We start from the raw sequence: 20846 nt of genomic DNA on the forward strand, positions 1-20846 counted from the left end.
TTGAAATAAATAAATTTATTAGTGCAAAAGAAGAGAAAGTGAGATAGTGTCTGTGGTTCATTGTCCATTCAAAAAACTGATGTATTTAAGGTGAGGAGGAGGCAGTTCAAGGGAGATGTGTGGCAGAGTTCAGCTTTTGGAGTTTGTTTAACAACAAAGCTAAACCGTTACTTGGCTTATACTAGCATATGTGCTCATTTGGTTATGAATCAATGTTTCAAAAGCAAAAAAAATACATATGCTGGAACTGAAATAAAAGCAAATTGCTGGAGATAATGTTTATTATCATTTATATTGAACAATGCATATATACATCAAAAGTCTTGCTCCTCCTGAACAGGTCCTTTGTAAAAAAAACTACAAAACAACTAAACACCACTTCAATAATACACTTAATTGATAATACTGTAACTACAAAAATAGATAATAAATATTCAGAGTTATCCTGGTGCAAAAAAAAAGTAACTTAGCAATAGTGCAGTCAAGTCTTTCCTGATTTCAGAGCAGTCCCTAATTAGTGTAGCAAAGAGAGGATAACTGTTGGAAAGAAACTGTTCCTGAATGTAGAGGTGCAGTTCTTCAGGCTCTATTCTGCCCAATGGTAGCAGTGAGCAGGTTGTGTCGCGGATGATAGAGGTCCTTTATGATGTTGGCTGCCTTCTTGAGGCTATCCTTCACAAGAAATGTCTGCACTGGATGAGAGGTCAGATCCTATGATGGACCTGGCTGTGTTTGTTACCTTCTGAAACCTCCTCATTCCTGGGCACTTGAAATCCCTACCAGGCAGAGCAGGTCAACAAGTAAGGCATTAACAGAGAGAAAACAAATTCACATTTCAGATTAATGACTTTTCATAATCTTCTTTTGCTAAAAATTCTGTTTTGATGGAAATATACCAGAGGATTTAGATGCTGCCAAAAAACTCTTAATCATAAAGTGAAGATCACAGTAAAATGAAAATGATTGGCACCCAAAGAATTCGTTCTCTTTGTTCTCAAGACCACAAGATATAAAAGCAGAAGAAGATCCATTGGACTATTGAGTCTGCTCTGCCATTCTAATTATGAACTAATCCATCCTCCCACTCAGCCTCACTCCCTGGCTTTCACCCCATAACCCTTGATGCCCTGACAAATCAAATAGCTGTCAATCTCTGCCTTAAATACATCCAACGACCTCACTTCCACAGCCACCTGGTGGAGGAAATTTTACCACATCTCTGTTTTAAGTTGATACCCTTTTATCCTGAATGCCTTTGTAGTGAGTGATGCAGTAAATAAAGCACAACAGAAGTTGTCTGTGAGCTGAACCAACAGAACTATTTAATGGAATCTTTGCAGGAGTTTAAATAATTAGAGTTGGCATACTATCAAAATCACCAGTCCCTTGAAGTTGTGCGCCTCCCAGAGTTCTTTGTGCCCCCTGGCCACCGGGAACTCCTGATCCTGCGGGGGCCCGCAACCAGATGCCAGTTTGATAATAGAGTGCCACAGTTCTCTACACTCTCTTGTCCCTAGAATCCCCTACCATGGGAAATATCCTTGCCACATCTACTCCGTCCAGGTTTTTCAGCATTTGAAATGGTTCTGTAATTTCCGCCCCCACTGCCCCCCAACCTCACCTCATCCTTCTTGTCTCCAACGAGTACAGTTCAAGAATTGAAAATTTTTCTCGTATACTAACCCTTTCATTCTTGGTATCATTTTAGTTAATCTTCTCTGAACTCTCTTCAATGCCAGCAAGTAAGGGTCCCAAAACTGTACACAGTACTCCAAGTGAGTGAGGTCTCACCAGTGCTTTATAGAGTCTCAACATTACATCCCTCTTGTATGCTATCCCTCTAAAGATAAATACCAACATTCCATTCTCCTTCTTCACCAATGACTCAATCTGGAGGTCACAGTTAGGGTATCCTGCACGAAGACTCCAAAGTCCCTTTACACCTCAGAATTTTGAATTTTATCCCGTCATCTAAAAAATAGTGTGCCCGTTTATTTCTTCCACCAAAATGAATGAACATACACTTTCCAACATTGTATTTAATCTTCCACCTCTTTGCCCATTCTCCTAATCTATCCAAGTCTCTCTGCAACCTTTCAGTCTCTCAGCACCATCTCCCCAACCACCTATTTTGGTATCATCTGGAAATTTAGACACAAAGCCATCTATTTCATAATCTAAATCAAATATATATATATATATATATATATATATATACAATGTAAAAAGAAACAGTCCCAACACCAACCCTTGCAGAACAACACATATAACTGGTAGCTATCCAGAATAGGATCCCCTTTCTCTCTGTTTTCTGCTGACCAGTTAATGCTCCAGCCATGCTAATAATCCTTCCTGTAATTCCATGGATTTTCATCTTGTTTAGCAGCCTTGTATATGGCACCTTGTCAATGTTTTAAAAATCAAAATACACAGCATCCACTGCATCTCCCTTGTCTATCCTACTTGTGATCTCTTCAAAAAATTGAAATAGATTTGTCAGGCATGATGCAAGGAATCAGGGCCTATCTTTCCACGCACCTCCAGGTATTCTGTAACCTCATCCTTGATAATTGACTCCAACAGCTTCCCAATCACTGACGTCGGGCTAATAGGTCTATAATTTCCTTTCTGCTACCTTGCTCCCTTCTTAAACAGCGGAGTGACATTTTCAATTCTCCAGTCCACCAGTACCATGCCAGATTCCATTTATTCCTGGAAGATTATTACCAATGCCTCCACAATCTCTCCAGTAACCTCCTTCAGAACCCAAAGATGCATTCCATCTGGTCAGAGAAACTTACCTACCCTTAGATCATTTAGTTTTCCAAGTACCTTCTATCTCATAATCGTGACCTTACTCACTTCTCTTCTGAGAGAGCTATGAAAGTCCAGTATGCTACTAATGTCTTCCACAGTGAAGACTAGTCCAAAATATTCATTCAGTTCCTCTGCCCTCTCCTTGTCTCCCATTACAATTTCTCCAGTGTCATTTTCTATTGTTTCTATGAAAACTTTGATCAATCTTTTACTCTTTAAAAAAGCTTTTATTATCCTCTTTGATATTATTTGGTAACCTCCTTTCATAATTTATCTTTTCTTTCCTAATCACCTTCTTAGTTGTCTCTTCTCCAAGTTTTTAAAAAGTTTCCCAGTCCTCTGCCTTCCCACTTACTTTTGCTTCCTTGTTTGCTCTCTCTTTTGCTTTAACTTTGGCTTAAACTTCCTTCCTCAGCCACAATTCTCTAATTTTTCCATTCACAATTTTCTTTTCTTTTTGGTATGTGCCTCTCCTGCACTTTTGTCATTTCTCACAGAAACTCCAGCCATTGGTGACCTTCTATCTTCCTCATTCGTGTATTTTTCCAATTTACTCTGGCCAGTTCCTCTATCATGTGACTAATTTCCTTTACTCCACTGAAATATTGACACATCTAACTTTAGCCTCTCCTTTTTTTTGAACATTTTTTTATTTTAAATTTTACAAAGGAATACAAAACCCTTATTCTCCTTTCCCCCCCCACCCTCCAACCCCCTATCCCTCCCCCCACCCCTTACTATCCCTTCCCCCCTCCAGAGCTTAACATACAGAAAGAAGGTTATTACAAAATACAAATATATAGCTTGGGTTGAATTATAATGAAAATAAAAATAATAATTACTTAACATTTAACTTCATACATTTCAAATATGAAGTTCACATATTTTCAAAAAAAGAATAATTATTCCTCAAATTATATGTAATTTTCTCTTAATACAAACATGATTGAATTTCATTATGCCACCTCTGTATACTTAGGCCTACATCATTTTTCCAAGTTACCGCTATACATTTCCTAGCTACTGTCAAACTTAAATGAATAAACGCAACCAAAAATTTATCTAAACTTGTTGTTAATGGATTCATATATCCTAATAGGCACAGCCATGGATCCATAAACAAATTCATTTGAAATAAATCTCGCAAAAATTTAATAATTTTCTCCCAAAAAGATTTAACTTTTGAACATTCCCACACAGAATGTATAAAAGTACCTACCTGATCTCCACACCTAAAACATAAATCACAATCCCTAAAACTGTACCTATTTAACTTTTCCGGACTTAAATATAACTGATGTAAAAAGTTATAATTAACTAAACTGTAACGCACATTAACTAATTTTGTAACACTATGTAGAAATAAATCAGGCCATCAGGAATAACCTAACTCCTGTTCCCATTTATCTCTTACTCTCAACACTCCAAACTTCTTCATTTTTTATTGTAATAACAAATATATCTCTGAAACAAACCCTTTCTTTCCCTTATCCATAAGCAACATTTCAAACTTCAATTGCCTTGGTAATATCAAGTCTCAACCAAACTTATTAATTAAAAAATCCTGTATTTGACAATAAGCAAATAACGAATTTCGTGATATTCCAAACTTCTCCCTAAGTCTATCAAATGAAAGAAATAAACTTGCCTCAAAACAATTAATACCAAACCTTTTAAGTCCCACTCCTTCAAATAAGGGTTGTGCATTGAGAAGGGAATCCATTGATTTTGATATAGCGGAGTTTTAATTGAACATATTTCTTTCGAACCTATAGACCTATTCCACTTGTTCCATATTTTAAATAAATGAATTAAAACTGGAACTTTATATGTTTGCAAAAGAAATAAATTCCACTTATATATAAAATTATGTAATGATTTTTCATGTATCTGATCCATCTCCACATATGCCCACATTGGTGGTTGGTCAATATCAAACAATCTACTAATAAACTTCAATTGTGCTGCCTGATAATAATTTTGAAAATGTGGTAATTGAAGACCTCCCAAGTCATATGACCACATCAACTTTTGCATCAATACTCTTGATAATTTACCTTTCCAATTGTCCATTACCTTTCCAATTCTTTTAAAAATTTCCCCGGTACCAAACATGGAATTGATTGAAACAAATACTGAATACGTGGATAGATATTTATTTTAACACAGTTTACTCAGCCAATTAATGTCAATGGTAAATCTTTCCATCGATTCACATCAGATTTAATCCTGTTTAATAAAGGTAAATAATTTAAACTGTACTATTTCTTAAATTCCCTATCAATAAATACCCCTAAGTACTTAATCTTCTCAGACCATTTAAAATTAGTAATTTGCCTACAATCGGAATAATCTTCTTCAGATATTGGTAATATCTCACTTTTCTCCCAATTTACTTTATATCCTGACATTGACCCATAATATTCCAATAATTCTTGAAAGGGTCGTAATGAACTCTTCGGTTTTGATAAATATATCAATACGTCATCTGCAAATAAGTTGATTTTATACTCATGTTGTCCATTTGTAATACCTTGAATTGTCATATTCTGTCTAATCGCTTGAGCTAAAGGATCTATTACTAATGCAAACAAGGCTGGAAACAATGGACAACCCTGTCTAGTTGATTTACACAAATTAAATGCTTGAGAAATCTGACCATTTGTCACCACTTGTGCAGAAGATTTCTTATATAATGCCTTAATCCAACCTATAAAAAATGGCCCAAACTTAAATCTTTCTAACACTTTAAATAAAAATTTCCACTCTACACGATCAAAAGCTTTCTCAGCATCCAATGCTAATATAATTGATTGATTAACTTGCCGCATTAATTATTGTAATTAATTTAGTAATATTATCAACTGAATATCTATTTTTAATAAATCCTGTTTAATCTCCATGTACTAATTTGCCAATTTATTAGCCAAAACTTTTGCTACAATCTTATAATCCACATTAAGTAAAGATATAGGCCTGTAAGAACCAACTTTCAATGGATCTCTATCTTTCTTTGGTATTACCGTTATCAATGCTCTTGAGAATGATTCAGGAAATAATCCAGTATCCATGGCCTGCCTGAAAACTTCCATATATACTGGAAACAGCAAATCATGAAATTCCTTATAAAATTTCACCGTAAATCCATCTTCGCTAGGTGATTTCCATTCAGCATTGCTTGTAATGCCTCTTTCAATTCAAACTCTGTGAATGAATTATCTAACAATCTTACATCTTGCTCTTCCAACACCACCAAATTCAAATTAGACAAAAAAGTATCAATCTGTTTAACATCCACCTTATCCTCAGATATCCTCATAATTCCCGATAGAAAGCACGAAACTCCTCATTTATATCCTGTGGTTTATAAGTAATACCTGAATTTCCACATACTGTATTAATTATATTGGAAGTTTGTTCCATTTTCAACTGCCATGCTAGTATTTTATGTGCTCTTTCCCCTAATTCATAATACTGCTGTTTTGATCTCAAAATCAATTTTTCATAATTATAAGTTTGTTTTGTGTTATAACGGAGTTTTAAATTAGCTAACTGTATCTTATTATCTTCCATTGCACTCTGTTGAAATTTTTTCTCTAACTCTTCAATCTCTTTCTCCAACTCAAGAAATTCCCTGTTATATTGCTTTTTCACTTTAGCCATATAACTAATGATCTGACCTCTTAAATATGCTTTCAAAGCTTCCCACAGTGTGAATTTACTCTGCATGGATCTCTCATTTATCTCCAAAAAATGTTTTATCTGATCCTTTAGAAACATAACAAATTCAGGTTGCCTAAGTAACATTTCATTAAACCTCCAACGGTAATTCCTCTCAGCCTTTACAGTAGTCTCACGGGATATCAACAATAATGAATGGTCTGACAATATTCTTCTTTTACTTCTGCCAAATCTACTCTTCCCTGTAGATGAGCCGACACTAAAAAAAAATCTATTCCAGAAAATGAATCATGTCGGGCAGAATAATATGAATAATCTTTCTCAGTCAAATGTCAAATGTGTCAAATGTCCACCAAATTCAAGTCCCCCATTACTTCTCCCAATATTTTAGCCATTTGAGTTTTCTTGACAATTTTTGAAGATTTATCCCATAATGGATCTAGGCAACAGTTAAAATCCCCACCTACCATTACATTCTCATTTGACTGACTCAAATTCAAAAATGAATCAGTTTCAAATTGTACTTCATCCTCATTCAGAGCGTATAAATTCATTAAAGTCCATGTTTCAGAAAACAATTTACAATCTACCTTCAAAACTCTTCCAGCACTTTCAAAAAGGTATTCTCTTATGTATCAAAATCGCCACTCCTCTCACTTTTGAATTAAAAGATGATGCCAATACATGTCCGATCCAATCTTTCTTCAATTTAAAAATGTTCTTTTTTGGTCAAATGCGTCCCTTGCAGAAAAGCAATATACACTTTCATCTTCTTGATATAGTCTAAAACTCGCTTCCTCTTTATTGGATGATTCATCCCTTTAACATTAAAAGTTGCAAAATTCAATTTACTCATTTTATCTTAAAATTTTTTTTACCAACCAACCCACTAACAAACTTAGGCTCTGGTTAAAAAAAATAAACCTCACTCCCCCCTCCCCCTTAAATCCTTCTAAAAATCCCTCTCCTTTTCAAATTTCAAAGTGAACTCAATCATATTGTGGTCACTGTCTACTAAGGGTTCCTTTTCCTTAAGCTCTCTAATCACCTCTAGTTCATTTCACAGTAGAACACCCGACCCCTTGGGGGACTCATCAAAAGCTGCTCTAAAAAGCCAGGCATTCTACAAACTCTTTTCTCCTGAGATCCTGTACTGACCTGACTTTGCCCAATCTACTTTCAATTAAAATCCCCCATAATTATTATAACGCTGTCCTTCTGACATGCCTTATCTATTTCTAATTATATTTTGTAATCTACATCCCAGCTGTTGTTTGGGGCCTGTATATAACTTCTATTAGTGTCCTTTTACCTTTACCATTCCTTAACTCAACCCATAAGATCTCTACCTCTTCTGATCCTATGTCCCTTCTTTCCAGTGATTTAACATTGTTGCTTACCAGCAGAGCCACACCACCCCATCTACTTCCCTGCCGACCTTGCAATACACTGCTTATCTTAGGCTGTTCAGCTTCTATCATTGGACTCAGCAATGGCTTATTTCCTCCAACCTGCAGCCGAACAGCAAGATTATCCAACTTGTTTCTAATGCTGCATGCATTTAAGAATAATACATTTAGACTAGTTTTTTTATTGTGTTGTGTCTCTGTCATCCCTCCAGTGATTATTTTGTCTCGTCACCTGCCTGTCATCCTTGTTGCACACTATCTTTGCTTCACTGCTGTTTCCTACCTCTTTAGCACTCTGATTCCCATCCCCCTGCCAATTTAGTTTAAACCCCTCTGAACAGCTATATTAAAGCTGCCAGCCAGGATATTGGGGCCCTTTGGGTTCAGGTGAAAACCTATTCTTTTTGTATAGGTTGAACCTTTCCCAAAAGAGATCTCAATGATGCAAGAATCTGAAGCCCTACTATTACACCAGATTCTCAGCCACACATTTATCTGCTTGATCTTGATATTTTTGCCCTCATTAGCTCAAGGCATAGACAGTAATCTTGAAATTACCACCCTGGAGGTCCTGCTTCTCAGTTTCTTCCCTAATTCCCTGTATTCCCTCTTCAGGACCTCCTGATTGATCTTGCCTGTCTTTGGTACCAACATGGACCAAGAATTCTGGCTGTTCACCATCTCCTCTCAGAATGTTCTGAGACATCCTGTACCCTGGCACCAGGGAGGTAACACACCATCTAGAAGTCTTTATCAGGCTCACAGAATCTCATGTCTGTTCTCCTCACTATGGAATCTCCTATAACTATTGCAAGCCTCTTCGCCCTCTCTGCTACAGAGCCATGCTCAGTGCTAGAGACCTGCTCCCTATGGTTCTCCTTGCCAGGTCATCCTTCCCAGTACTATCCAAAACAATAAACTAGTTGTTGAGGGGGATGACCGTGAGGTATTCTATACATACTTCCTGAGGTTCCAACTATCACTTCCTCACTCTTCCTAATGAACATTAAGTCTTCAAGCTGCAGCTCCAGTTTCTTAACATATTCTCTTAGGAGCTGCACCTCAGTGCACCTGGCACAGAGGTGGGTATGGGGAAGGTTTAGAGTCTCCCAGGGACCCCAGAACTGATACTTGATACGGAGCAGTAACCCTACAGTCATAATACCTAATCTATTAACACTAATAACCTACATTATAACCCTTGCCTCTTACCTGTTCTTGCCGAAGCCTGTTGAGCCAAAGCAATGACCACTCTGCTGCACAGTTTCTCACTTATATGGACATTTATAATGGGTCACCTGCTCACACCTCCACCTGTCTGCTCCAACCAACTTTTAAACACTTACGGACTGTTTGAAATGGGTCACCTGTCTGATTGCTCCAACTGACTTTTAAACATTTTCTGGCTGTTGTTCCTTGAATTCCTGTTGTCCAGGGCCTCATGTCTGCCAAACCAAGGCCATTTGAAAATTGGAGGAAAAAACAACTAATATTCTGTCTCAGCATTCTCCAACCAGATTACTTTAATATTGTCTTCTCCAGTTTCCATTAGGCTCCTCCCATATCTCTTTTTTTTCCATATCCCTGTCTCCTTTCTTCCTGGTTCTCCATTCAGATACCCCTCCTGTTCCCAGCTTTTTCTCTCTTCTGCCCCACCCATATACATCTGTGACCTCTTCCTGTTAGCCTGTGCTCCTCTCCATGTCCCTTCTTCTCTCCCCTCTCTTTCTCCCCACCCCCCCCCCCCCACCACCATTATATTCAGGCACCTACCTGCTTTTTGCTCATACCTTGACAAAGGACTCTGGCCTTTACTTCCCATCGCTCCTGCATGACTTGCTGAACTCCTCCATTTTTGTATATTGCACATGAAAGCAACAAATACCTGGAAATTCCCCAACTGCAAGATGCTCTAAGTTGCAGAGGAATGTGCTGCCAGGTGTCCGGAAGCAGAAGTGATAGCAACATTGAAAAGGCATTTGGACAGATATGTGAATGGGCAGGAAATAGAGGGGTGCAGAAGATGTACAGGCAGATGGCATTAGTTGGATTGGCATCATAGATGGTGTGGACATGATAGGCGGACAATGTCAATGCCCAGCCACGAAATGTAATGACATTTCTTCATTGTCACTTACTTAAAATTGTGGAATTCCCTATCCAAGGGTTCATGAGGGTATCTTTGCTACACAATATGAAGTGGTTTAAAAACAACTTGCTACTTAAGGGTAATTAGCGTTGGAGATTAAATACTGATCTTGCCACTAACTACCACATCTCATAATTGAATTTGAAAAATAATCATCACATATTATCAATTTTCTTGTCTGTGTGAAATCAACAGAAAATATTCCCCAATAAGCTTCTATCTTGTAATCTGATTTTATATTCTTCAAGTAAAATACTGAAAACATTTTTATTTTTAGGAAAAGCTTCCCAACTTTATTCTCACAACTTGTTGGGACTTTTTGAATATGCTAGACAAATGCAAAAATTGCCAGTCTCTATTCCTGCATACAAACTTCCTGACAGAATACTTCCAAGGTAAGAGGGGCTCTTCTTGTTTTGGATCGTGCATTGTGAAGTATTGGGTTGGTGCAATGAATTTGAAGAAGAATGGATTTTGTGTATACATACACACCCCCCCTCCCCTCCCCCCCCCCCCCCCCCACACACACACACACACACACACACACACACACACACACACACACACACACACACACACACACAGCCCCCCCCAGAGGCGAGGAGATGAAAAGTTTCTTTAGGAGATTACATAAACATGTAAAAGGGTATAGGAAGGAAAGTGATGTGTAGCCATTGTGTAGCAGGCCATATTATTTACTATCTATCTACAAACTAAATAGCTTTAATGTTAAAGCGAATGACCTTTTTTCAAAAGGAACCTTTTTTTTCCAAAAGAACATTTGCAATATTTTGATTTTTTTTTTCTGCTGATATCCTAGATTCTCCAAAATGCTCTGATCAAATTTGACTCTGGTTGAGTAGCAGTTGTGTGTTTTGAAACTGGTTTGAGTGTCTCTAGGTTACAGGAACAAAACCCAGCCAAGATTGTTTCCTAATTGCCCTCCAAGGACCTCCACTAAAACAGGTGGTTGGCGAAGTATAACCTGATGACAGCATTCTCTGGACCTTGGTGCAAAACATGTAGGCACTCCACAAGACATAACACAAAATAGATATGCAGAATTAGTATTCATAAATATAAATTAATATTTGTTTCATGAACAATAACCTATTAGTTTTAGGTTTAATTATGGAGAAGGATAGGGCTAGGCCTAAGGTTGAGATTCTTGATTAGAACAAGACTAATTTTGAGGAGATGCAAAAGGATTTAGGAGGTGTGAAGTGGGATCATTTATTTTCTGGGAAGGATGCAACAGATGAATGGAGGATATTCAAAGGGAAAATTTTGAGAGTACAGAGTCAGTATGTCCCTATGAGGATTAAAGGGAAGGTTAGAATTTTGTTCGGAGGTAGAGGGATGTGTACAGGAAATAAATGAGATGCTTGAGGAATATAAAGTGTGCAAAAAAACTTAAGAAATAAATTAGAATGGCTAAAAGGAGATATGAGGCTGCTTTGGCAGGCAAGATAAAAATAAGGGTTTCTACGGGTGCATTAAAAGTAAAAGAATAGTGAGGGATAAAATCGGGCCCCTTGAAGATAAGAGGGGAAGGCTATGTGAGGAGTCAGAAGAGATGGGGGAAATTTTAAGTGATTTCTTTTCTTTAGTATTCACTAAGGGAAGGAATATTGAGTCAGGTGAAATGAGGAATACAAGTAGTGAGATCGTGGAAAATATACAGATTAATGAGGGGGTAGCACTAGCTACTTTAAAGAAAATTATGGTGGATAAATCTCCAGATCCTGACAGGATATTCCCTAGGACCTTGAGGGAGGTTAGTGTAGAAATAGCAGGGGGTCTGACAGAAATATTTTAAATGTCATTAGCCACAGGGGAGGTGCCGTAGGATTGGAAGATAGCTCATGTTGTGCCACTGTTTAAAAAAGGCTCTAAAAGTAAATCGGGTAATTATAGGGTTGTGAGTCTGATATCGGTGGTAGTTAAATTAATGGAGAGTGTTCTTGGGGATGGAATATACAATAATTTGGATTACCAGGAACTGATTAGGAGTAGTCAACATGGTTTTTGCGTGGTAGATCATGTTTAATAAATCTTATTGAATTTTTCGAGGAGGTTACGAAGAAGGTTGATGAAGGGAAGACTGTGGATGTTGTCTATATAGACTTTAGTAAGGCCTTTGACAAGAGTCCACATAAGAGGTTACTTAGGAAGTTTCAATCATTAGATATTAATGCTGAGGTAATAAAATGGATTCAACAATGGTTGGATGGGAGATTCCAGAATATAGTAGTGGAAAATTGTTTATCAATTTGGAGTCTGTGACAGTGGAGTGCCTCAGGGATCAGGACTAGGTACATTTTGGTAGTAATAATCAACAAAAATCATGTATGTTAAATGGTAGGCAATTGAGGAGTGCAGTAGAACAAAGGGATTTAGGAATTCTGGTACATAATTCCCTGAAAGTTGAGTTACATGTGGTGAAGAAAATTTTTGGTATGTTGGCCTTCATAAATCAAAGTATTGAGTACATGAGTTGGGAAGTCATGTTAAAGTTGTATAAGGTATTGGTAAGGCCAAATTTGGAATATTGTGTGCAGTTTTGGTCGCCAAATTATAGGAAGGACATCAACAAATGGAGAGAGTGCAGAGGAGATTTACACAAATGTTGCCTGAGTTCCAGGGTTTGAGCTGCAGGAAAAGGTTAAACAGGCTAAGGCTTTAATCCCTAGAGTGTAGAAGATTGAGGGGTGATTTTATAGACATATTTCAAATTATGAGGGGAACAGATAGAGTCATTGTGGATAGGCTTTTCCACTGAGAGTGGGGGAGATTCAAACAAGAGAACATGGATTGAGATTGAAGGGGGAAAAGTTTAGGGGAAGCATGAGGGAGAATTTCTTCACTCAGAGGTGGTGGGAGTGTGGAATGAGCTTCCAGCCAAAGTGGTAGATGCAGGTTTGATTTTAATATTAGGAGAAGTTGAATACGTATATGGTTGAGAAGGGTATGGAAGGTTATGGGGTAGGTGTGGGCCATTGGGACTAGGTGGGAGAAGGTGTTCGGCATGGACTTGAAGGGCCAAATTGGCCTGTTTCTGTGCTGTAATTGTTATATAGTTATATATGAGAGTCTTGGATGGTTATTGTGAGCAGTTCCTTTGATTGTTTCTCACTGTCCATGGGAAGAAGCTGTTCCTCCCCTGGGGTGCTGGCTCTGATACTCTTGTATCTTTATCCAGATGGGAGTAGCTGAAAGATGCTGTGTACAGAGTGGAAGGGGTCCTCAGTGATTTTGCGTGTCCTCTTCAGATAATGATCCCAGTAGATCACGTCAATGGTGGGGAGAGGGAGACTCCAGTGATCCTCTCTGCCACTCTTGTGGTCCGGTGGATTGACGTCCGATCCATTTCTCTGCAGTAACTATACCACACTGTGATGTGATGAGATTAAATGGCGGTTCTGCCGGAGCCGCTATAATGGCAGCGCTGCCACTGGTGTGGACCCACGGGGAGTGAGGAGCGGAGATACAGTGCTTCTGTGGGGTCCAATCACCCAGTCAACTGCCGTCAGCTCTGCACAGGCTTTGAATGGCTCATTAAAGGAGCTGAAGGTAGTTTCATTTAAAATTCCACAACCATGAGTTCTGCACCCAAGATGGCGGTGCCTATGATCGGCAGCAGCCACAAGTGGTTGCAGACTCCAGGGGAGTGGAGGACTGGCACAGGGCACCCGACAACAGGGAGACCATCCCCCATCTGAGAAGGAGAAGTAGAGGAGACGACCCACCGGGATGGTGGCTATGGCAGCGGGCCAGTGAAGAGGCTCTCTTGCTGAAAGACCCACACATGCGTTGGGCTGCTGGCGACTCAAGGCGAGAAACCCATGAAGGTTGTGGGCTGCTGGAGACTGCTGTTGGGAGGCTCACATAGGCTGTGGTCTGCTGGAGATTGGCTCGAAACTGGCTGAAGGGGTACCAGGTATCGGAACCAGGATGTGCGGTGGCACTGAAGGCCATGTCGGAGGTTTGAATCTGGAGCTTGGGTTGCATATGGTTTGGATTGGACTCTGTAAATGGTTTAGACTGGAATATGGCTGTGGAGGCTGGAGAAGTGCTGGAGGCGAATCTGCAGACACTCTTTTGCTTCACTTTCTCTGACTGTAAGAGGCATTTCAGGCAATTTCTGCGCATCTATCTGCCTTACAGCAGGCAAAAGCAATTTCATATAATATGACACTGTTTTATTACAATGACAATATATTAAATCTTGATGTAGTCAGCCACAACTCTCTTGTTAATGCTCCTATAGAAGCTTGACATAATGGTGATAGGTCACTTTGCCCCCTTCAGATTGCTCAGTAAGTGCAGTGGCTGTTGTGCCTTCCTGACAAATAAGGAGATGTTGTGTCACTGGTTAGGTCACTGGTTAAGTGGACTCCAAGGAACTTGGTGCTCTCTACTATCTCCACTATTGATTTGTTGTGGAGGGTGGTTCTTCATGGTCCTCCTGAAGTCCATGATAATCTCCTTCATCATGTCTACATTGAGACTCAGGTTGTTACTCTTGCGCCATTTCACAAGATTTTCCACCTCTTCTGTGTTATTGCTGATGAAGCCAACTACTGTTGTGTTATTTGCAAACTAGATGACACTGTTGGATCCGGCAATGCATTTGTGGGTCAGTAGCATAAACAGGAGCGGGCTGAGCACTCAGCCCTGAGGTGCGCCAGTGCTCAACATTATGGTGCTCGATGTTCTGTTACTGACCTGGCCAGATTGTAGCCTTTCTGTTAGGAAGTCCAGAATCCAGTTACAGAGAGGGGAGTTGAGTTCCAGCGAGAAAATCTTCTCCACTAGCCTATGGGGAATGAACTTATTAAAAGCCAAGCTGAAGTCAATGACCAGCAGCCTGGCGTATGAGGTGTTGTCCTCCAGGTGGGTCAGGACAGAGTGAGGGGACAAGACTATAGCATTGTCTGTGGAGCAATTTCTTTTATAGGTGAATTAAAATGGGTCCAGCTCTCTGGGAGGTAAGCTTTGATGCGTTCCATCACCAGATGCTCAAAGCATTTCATAATGGTGGAGTTCAGAGCCACAGGGCAGTGGTTATTGAGGCCTGTTATTGTTGCCATCTTTGGTACCGGGATAATGGTGGCTGTCTTGAAACCTGTAGGGACGATGGACTGCTGCAGTGAGATTTTGAAGATATCTGTAAAGACCTCATCAATTGGTCTATGCAGTCCTTCAGTACCCGACGAGGTTTGTTGTCTGGTTCTGCTGTCTTGTGGTGGGTTCACCTTGGATAGGGTTCTCCTCACCTCTGGTACGACTATACAGGGGACCCTTTCATCAGAGGGACATGGAGCTTTCCTTGGTATCATCCTGCTCTTCTCAACACACTGTGCATAAAAGATGTTTGGTCTGTCCAGAAGTGAGGCTTTGTCTTTAACTCGCTAGGTTGACTTGTGATCTATTATAGTCTTAATCCCTTATCATATGTGCATTGTGTTGCCATTGTCACACAGGTGTCTGTGGATCCTCTGTGCTTACCTTCGCTTTTCCTTCTGGTTTGCATGGGAGAGTTCAGCCCTGACTGATCTTAGTGCTGTCTAGTCCCCTGTCCTGAAGGCTCTGAGAAGTGCCCAGACCTGTGCATCCAACCATGGGTTTTTGGTTAGCCCTGGTTGTGAAGCGTTTGATCTCAGTGACATTCTTAATGCACTTGCTGATGTAGCGAGTCACTCGTCTATTTTTACATGATGTAGGTGGCCATCTCGCTGAAAGAGCTCCAGTCTGTAGTCTCAAAGCGGTCTTGTAGCGCTGCTATGCCCCCTATTCTAGACTCATCCTGATCTCCCTGAAAACTGGCCTAGTTCGTTTTTCCAGCATACCGTCCTTTCCCTTGAACAATTTGTTGACATGAACTGTGCCTGACAAACTAATCTCCTAATTTGTTTTAATTATGATTAATCATTGAGGAGTTAATAAAAGTGCATGGAAAAGTAACAAATGCCTATGCTTATTTTATAGGAAATTTGCAGTATGTACAAAAATTCCAGATACGAAAGGTTGCCAAAAATGTTGTGTTGGTAAGGATGTTTCTATATTAAAAATCTCCACTTACTGTGCTGTTTTTAGTTAATCATGGGAATATAAGAAACAGACGTAGGCTATGAGCTACTTTGTGTCTGCTCCACTGTGAAGAAAGTTTGTATGTAATCTTCAGTTGTGTTTGCGCACCTCCATTGATTTTCATGGTGCTATTATCTTGCCAGAATTTCTCACTTTAGTCATACCTTATCGTTTTATCATTCTGTGCCCCCAAAAGCTGTTCCTCTGAATTTTATATCAATGTATGATTAATATATTTCTAGGATAACACAGGTCCTCATAAACATGGGCTGAAAGGTGAGAATTTACATTATGCCAGAAATATGGAGAGCAAAAAAATAATTTTACAGCACACCCTTGGCAGTCACTGGCATCATTATTGCTGTGGCTCCCTTTCAGCATCTGAGGAGTTACCAATGACCAGAAAGTTAATTGGACCAGCCACAAGACGTCAGATGCCTGGAGATTCAACAACATTCTTGAAAGTTGAGGCCATCCGCTCCCCACTCTCCCTAGGTTCGCACCAGTGGCAGCACTGCCATTGAAGCAGCTCCGGCAGCGCCACCATTATATTTTTAATAATAAACTCTTCCATTTCACCACATTAATTTTCCTAGCTAAAAACAGTGAAATACTTCAATGTTCCATCTCTTACTTGCATGAAGTTTTTCTTTTTTATTAATTTTCTCCTTGTTTTACTTTAAACTTCTGGGAGCTGACAACCAGCTGGTTTATCACTTGTATTCTGGAAGTTGAATGTTAACAGAGTCAAATCTGATTATAATTTTATCAAATGCAGGTATTCCCCAACTTACCATCTTTCCAATTTACAGCCATCTGTATATATAACTGAATTTTTAATTTAAAAAAAATTATGTATTTACTGGTGAAAGTTGGACCTCTCTATGGAAAATACGCCTCTCATGAGAGATTAGCAGCGGTGGCCATCCTCTCGTGAGAGCTGGCCTTGGTAGCCATCATATTGAATTGGACAAATGATAACACGGATGCAGTGCTTTTCCGACATACATCCATTTCAAGGTATGGCCAGTCAGCCAGAATGGAACACATTCATAAGTTGAGGAGTACCTGTATATGTTTTTGGAATTAATTTTTCCCTTCCTTTATCCATGGTTTGGAGACTGCTCAAAGAACAATTACAGTACAACTCCGATTATCTGAAATCTGATTCTCTGAAATCCTCATTTATCTGTGATTTTTTCAGAGCCGAACTGACCTCACATGTTGAAAAAGGTTAACTCAACATGAAATTACAATGATGTTTGTCCTCGATTTGGGTAACTCCCTCCCCTCTCTCATTCCATTTCTTCTTTACTTTCCCCAATTGAGTTTCTCTCCAACTCTCCCTTTCTAACTTTGTGCCACTGTCTCCCAGCCACAAATGATCAGAAGAATCCCTTGTCCCGACGTCGTAAAAGAGAGTGGCCTCCTGGTAGGAACAAATTCTTCAGGCTCCCAGGCAGGAATGGGACCTCGGGCTCAGTGGCATTCCCTCTCCTTCTCTCCCATCCTCTACCCTCCCTCCCTCCTCGGCATACTGGACTCTGAATCCTCCCTTCAGCCTACTTCTCCAATGTGCGTGTCCACTAGGCTTAGGGGAGGATTTGGAGTCGGGATTCAGCATCAGGAGATCTGGTGACCGGAGAGACAGGAGCCCGCCAACTCGTCAGTGAGTGTTCCACTGGCCAGGAAACCTCCCCAGGGATCAGTGGCAGCGGTGGGTTCGTGACAGGGATCGGCAGCAGTGGTTGGTTGGTCTCGGTGATTGGTGGCTACGTTGGGTTCGTCTTGGTGATCGGCAGCAGTCAGCATTTTTTTTGGTGAAAATTAAACATTATTTTAGTGCTTAAAAGCCTTCCTTTGTTTGTTGTTGTTTAAACATTGATACAAGTGATTTGCTGTTGCTACTGGGTTGTTTTAAAAAAAAATTGATCCAATTCTCCAAAAAAAAACATCTATTCAACTTAGGCCCAGTCCTGACCATTTTGGATAATTGGAGTTGTACTGTAACTGGGGACAATCTCTGTCTCTAGCTCATTTGATTTTGGAAACACTTGCTGAAATATCAGTAAAAATCAAGATTCTATTCCTTATTCGTTATTCTTTATCTAGAAATATTACAGTCATATCCACCAAACGTAACAAATGAAAATTTTCTCCGAAGACAAGTCTGTAAACATAGGCAAAATTTTAAAAATAATATAATTTTTGTACTGGGGTTCTTTCAGGGTTCAAGCACAAATCGTGAAAACTAAACAAATTAATTATTATACTTTCCTGAATTCCTAACTAACTTCATGGAGGGCACCTGCATTTTGTTTTATTGAAATCTTCGTAGTAGTAATGTTTGATGCTTTAAACAAGGTGGTGATAAATTGTGTAAGCAATGGAAAAATACTATTGTGTGTTATTTGTTACAGTAAGGAATCCTTACACAGGACACAAGTATCTTTGTGGTGCACTGCAGTCCAGCATCATTTTGTTGGAGTGGGTTGAGCAAATGCAGAAGTTTATGTTGATTAAAGTAAGTGGAGCAATTTACAAATTCTGCACCTCACAATACTCTTCTAGTCTATGCTTTAGTACAGTCATTCACAAAGTGGGAGTGGAAAGATCCAAACTCAACCCGCAAAGCTCATTGTGAAGGTGGGGTGGGGTGGGGCTTAACTGCCCGGCATGGTGACGGCTGGGGACAGTCACCAGCCGCGACAATGACTGACCGCCTGGGGCGGTATCAGCCCAAGATGGTGATGGCCCGGGATGATAACTGTAAATTGGTTTACTATAAGTTTTATTTGTGAAATATATATTAGTTGTTTTAAATTTACAGTAGACCTAGTGCCAAGAAAGAGGTGTGTGTTTGTTGTATGTGTGTTTTGGGGGGGTGGGGGAGTGTTGCTAGGGATGTGGCCTGGGAGCCAAGGGGACAGCAGCCTGAAAAAGTTTGGGAACCACTACTTTAGTATGTGTGTTTCCTTGTCAAATGCAAACTTTAGATGGAGATGACAGTATAGGAGACCGAATATCAATGCTTGGATGGATTATTATGTTGATGGATACTTCTAAATCTGTACTATGAAGTTTAATGTTTATATAAACTTAATAATAAGGAATATTAACCTGTCTCCAGTGATCTTATTTTTCCACTATGTAATAATTTTGCATTTCCAATAGAAATAGTTCATTAAAAATGATTGTTAACATGAGAGTTATCGTCCTTCTTTCCTTATGCCAGCAACCCAGTTCACCCCTGACCTCTGGTACTATGTATGGTATTTATACATTCTCCCTGTGACTGCATGGGTTTTCCCTGGGTTGTCCAATTTCCCCTCTCAACCTAACAGGTTCAAATTGGTAGATTAAATAGCCACTGTAAATTACCCTGGGTGTGCAGGTGGGGGAAGAATTGATGGGAATTTGGAGAAGAGCATATTTTTCCCTGTAAGTGGAGTTGCTTTGTGAGCCAGCATAGACTTGATGGGCTGAAAGAGCTACTAATGGGTCTTTCTGGATTTGGGTGATCCACCAACTTGTTTGTATTTCATTTATGTACAGCCAAATATCTGCAACAGAAAACAGACGAACATAATGAAAGCACTGGAAGCACTCAGCAGTCAAGTTGCAGAAATGGATCCAGCAGTTCAGGGTTATGCATCTTTCATTACAACATTGAAAAATCAAGAAATTTTTAAAAAGTAGATTAGAAGGACCCTTAAATACAGTTAGCAGATGTACTTTGTGTCTTCCTCCTCTTCCCTCAGGTCCAAATTTTATGTCTCTTTTGCTTTTATACCACAAATTCAGCATATTTACAAGAGGAGTACAATATCTGTAGGCTAGAACCAAACATTAACAGGACTTTACTATTTAGAATGATTTGCACATCTGACCAGGCTAATAAACAAAAGGGATATAAAGAAGTCATGTTAACCTACATAAACCAGTTTTAATGCAATAAAATGAGTTCCAGAACATCAAGGAATCCATCATGATAGTAGAGTGGATTGTGTATTTTAAGTTTTTTGTGTGAAAGATTCTACATGAAAACTACTATTTTCCCCCATAAACTTTACCTTTCACAAAAACATCAATTCATATTAACCATAACTCCATCAACTGTCAGGCACTATGTGCAATACATAGTGCCTTGAATTGAGGGTGGAACTGAGGAGGAAAAATATATTTTACCTTTCTGTTTTTACTCTAGAATGTTGACTTTCCTCTACCAAATCCATTGAAAGTCTTTGAATTGCTGGTGGTTCCAGAACAGGAATACCCATTATTATGTGTTGCTGTGAGTAAAGGAACAGAACTTAATCAAGTTGTGCGATTTGAAACTGTCAATCCAAATTCCACTTCATCCTGGTTTACTGAAACAGGTATGTCAGCTCTGAATAGATGAACATAAGTAAACAAAAACATACCTTGAAGAAGGGCATGAGCCCAAAACATAAATTATGTATTTTTATCTTTGCTATATAAAAGACACTGTTTGACCTGCTGAGTTTCTCTAGCATTGCATTTTTAGTTTAAACAAAAACATTAATACTTGTCAACCATTTCTGTACTGTGTACAAAGACTGATATTACTAACCAAGGTTCGGATCATTCTCATGATGAAAAGTGGACTAGCTTGCCTACTATAGCATTTGATTTGGGTTGTGCATGGCCTATTGAGGTTATGATCACATAAATGC

At 39.3% G+C, this 20846-nt stretch overlaps 1 protein-coding gene across 16 annotated transcripts in view; it reads left to right on the forward strand.

Moving 5' to 3' along the window:
• Positions 1 to 20846, forward strand: part of map4k3a (mitogen-activated protein kinase kinase kinase kinase 3a) — a 350582-nt gene that overhangs the window by 305497 nt on the left and 24239 nt on the right. For all 16 annotated transcript variants that reach the window (XR_011355889.1, XM_069931965.1, XM_069931966.1 and 13 more), the window contains 4 exons: positions 10334 to 10451; positions 16048 to 16106; positions 18570 to 18673; positions 20357 to 20528. Coding sequence is in view for 15 of the 16 variants with exons in the window: in XM_069931965.1 (XP_069788066.1) it covers positions 10334 to 10451; positions 16048 to 16106; positions 18570 to 18673; positions 20357 to 20528 (453 nt within the window). In the remaining variant the exon portion in view is untranslated. The remainder of the gene's footprint in view (positions 1 to 10333; positions 10452 to 16047; positions 16107 to 18569; positions 18674 to 20356; positions 20529 to 20846) is intronic.

Source organism: Narcine bancroftii, chromosome 4 (assembly GCF_036971445.1).
Source record: "Narcine bancroftii isolate sNarBan1 chromosome 4, sNarBan1.hap1, whole genome shotgun sequence".
Taxonomy (NCBI): domain Eukaryota; kingdom Metazoa; phylum Chordata; class Chondrichthyes; order Torpediniformes; family Narcinidae; genus Narcine; species Narcine bancroftii.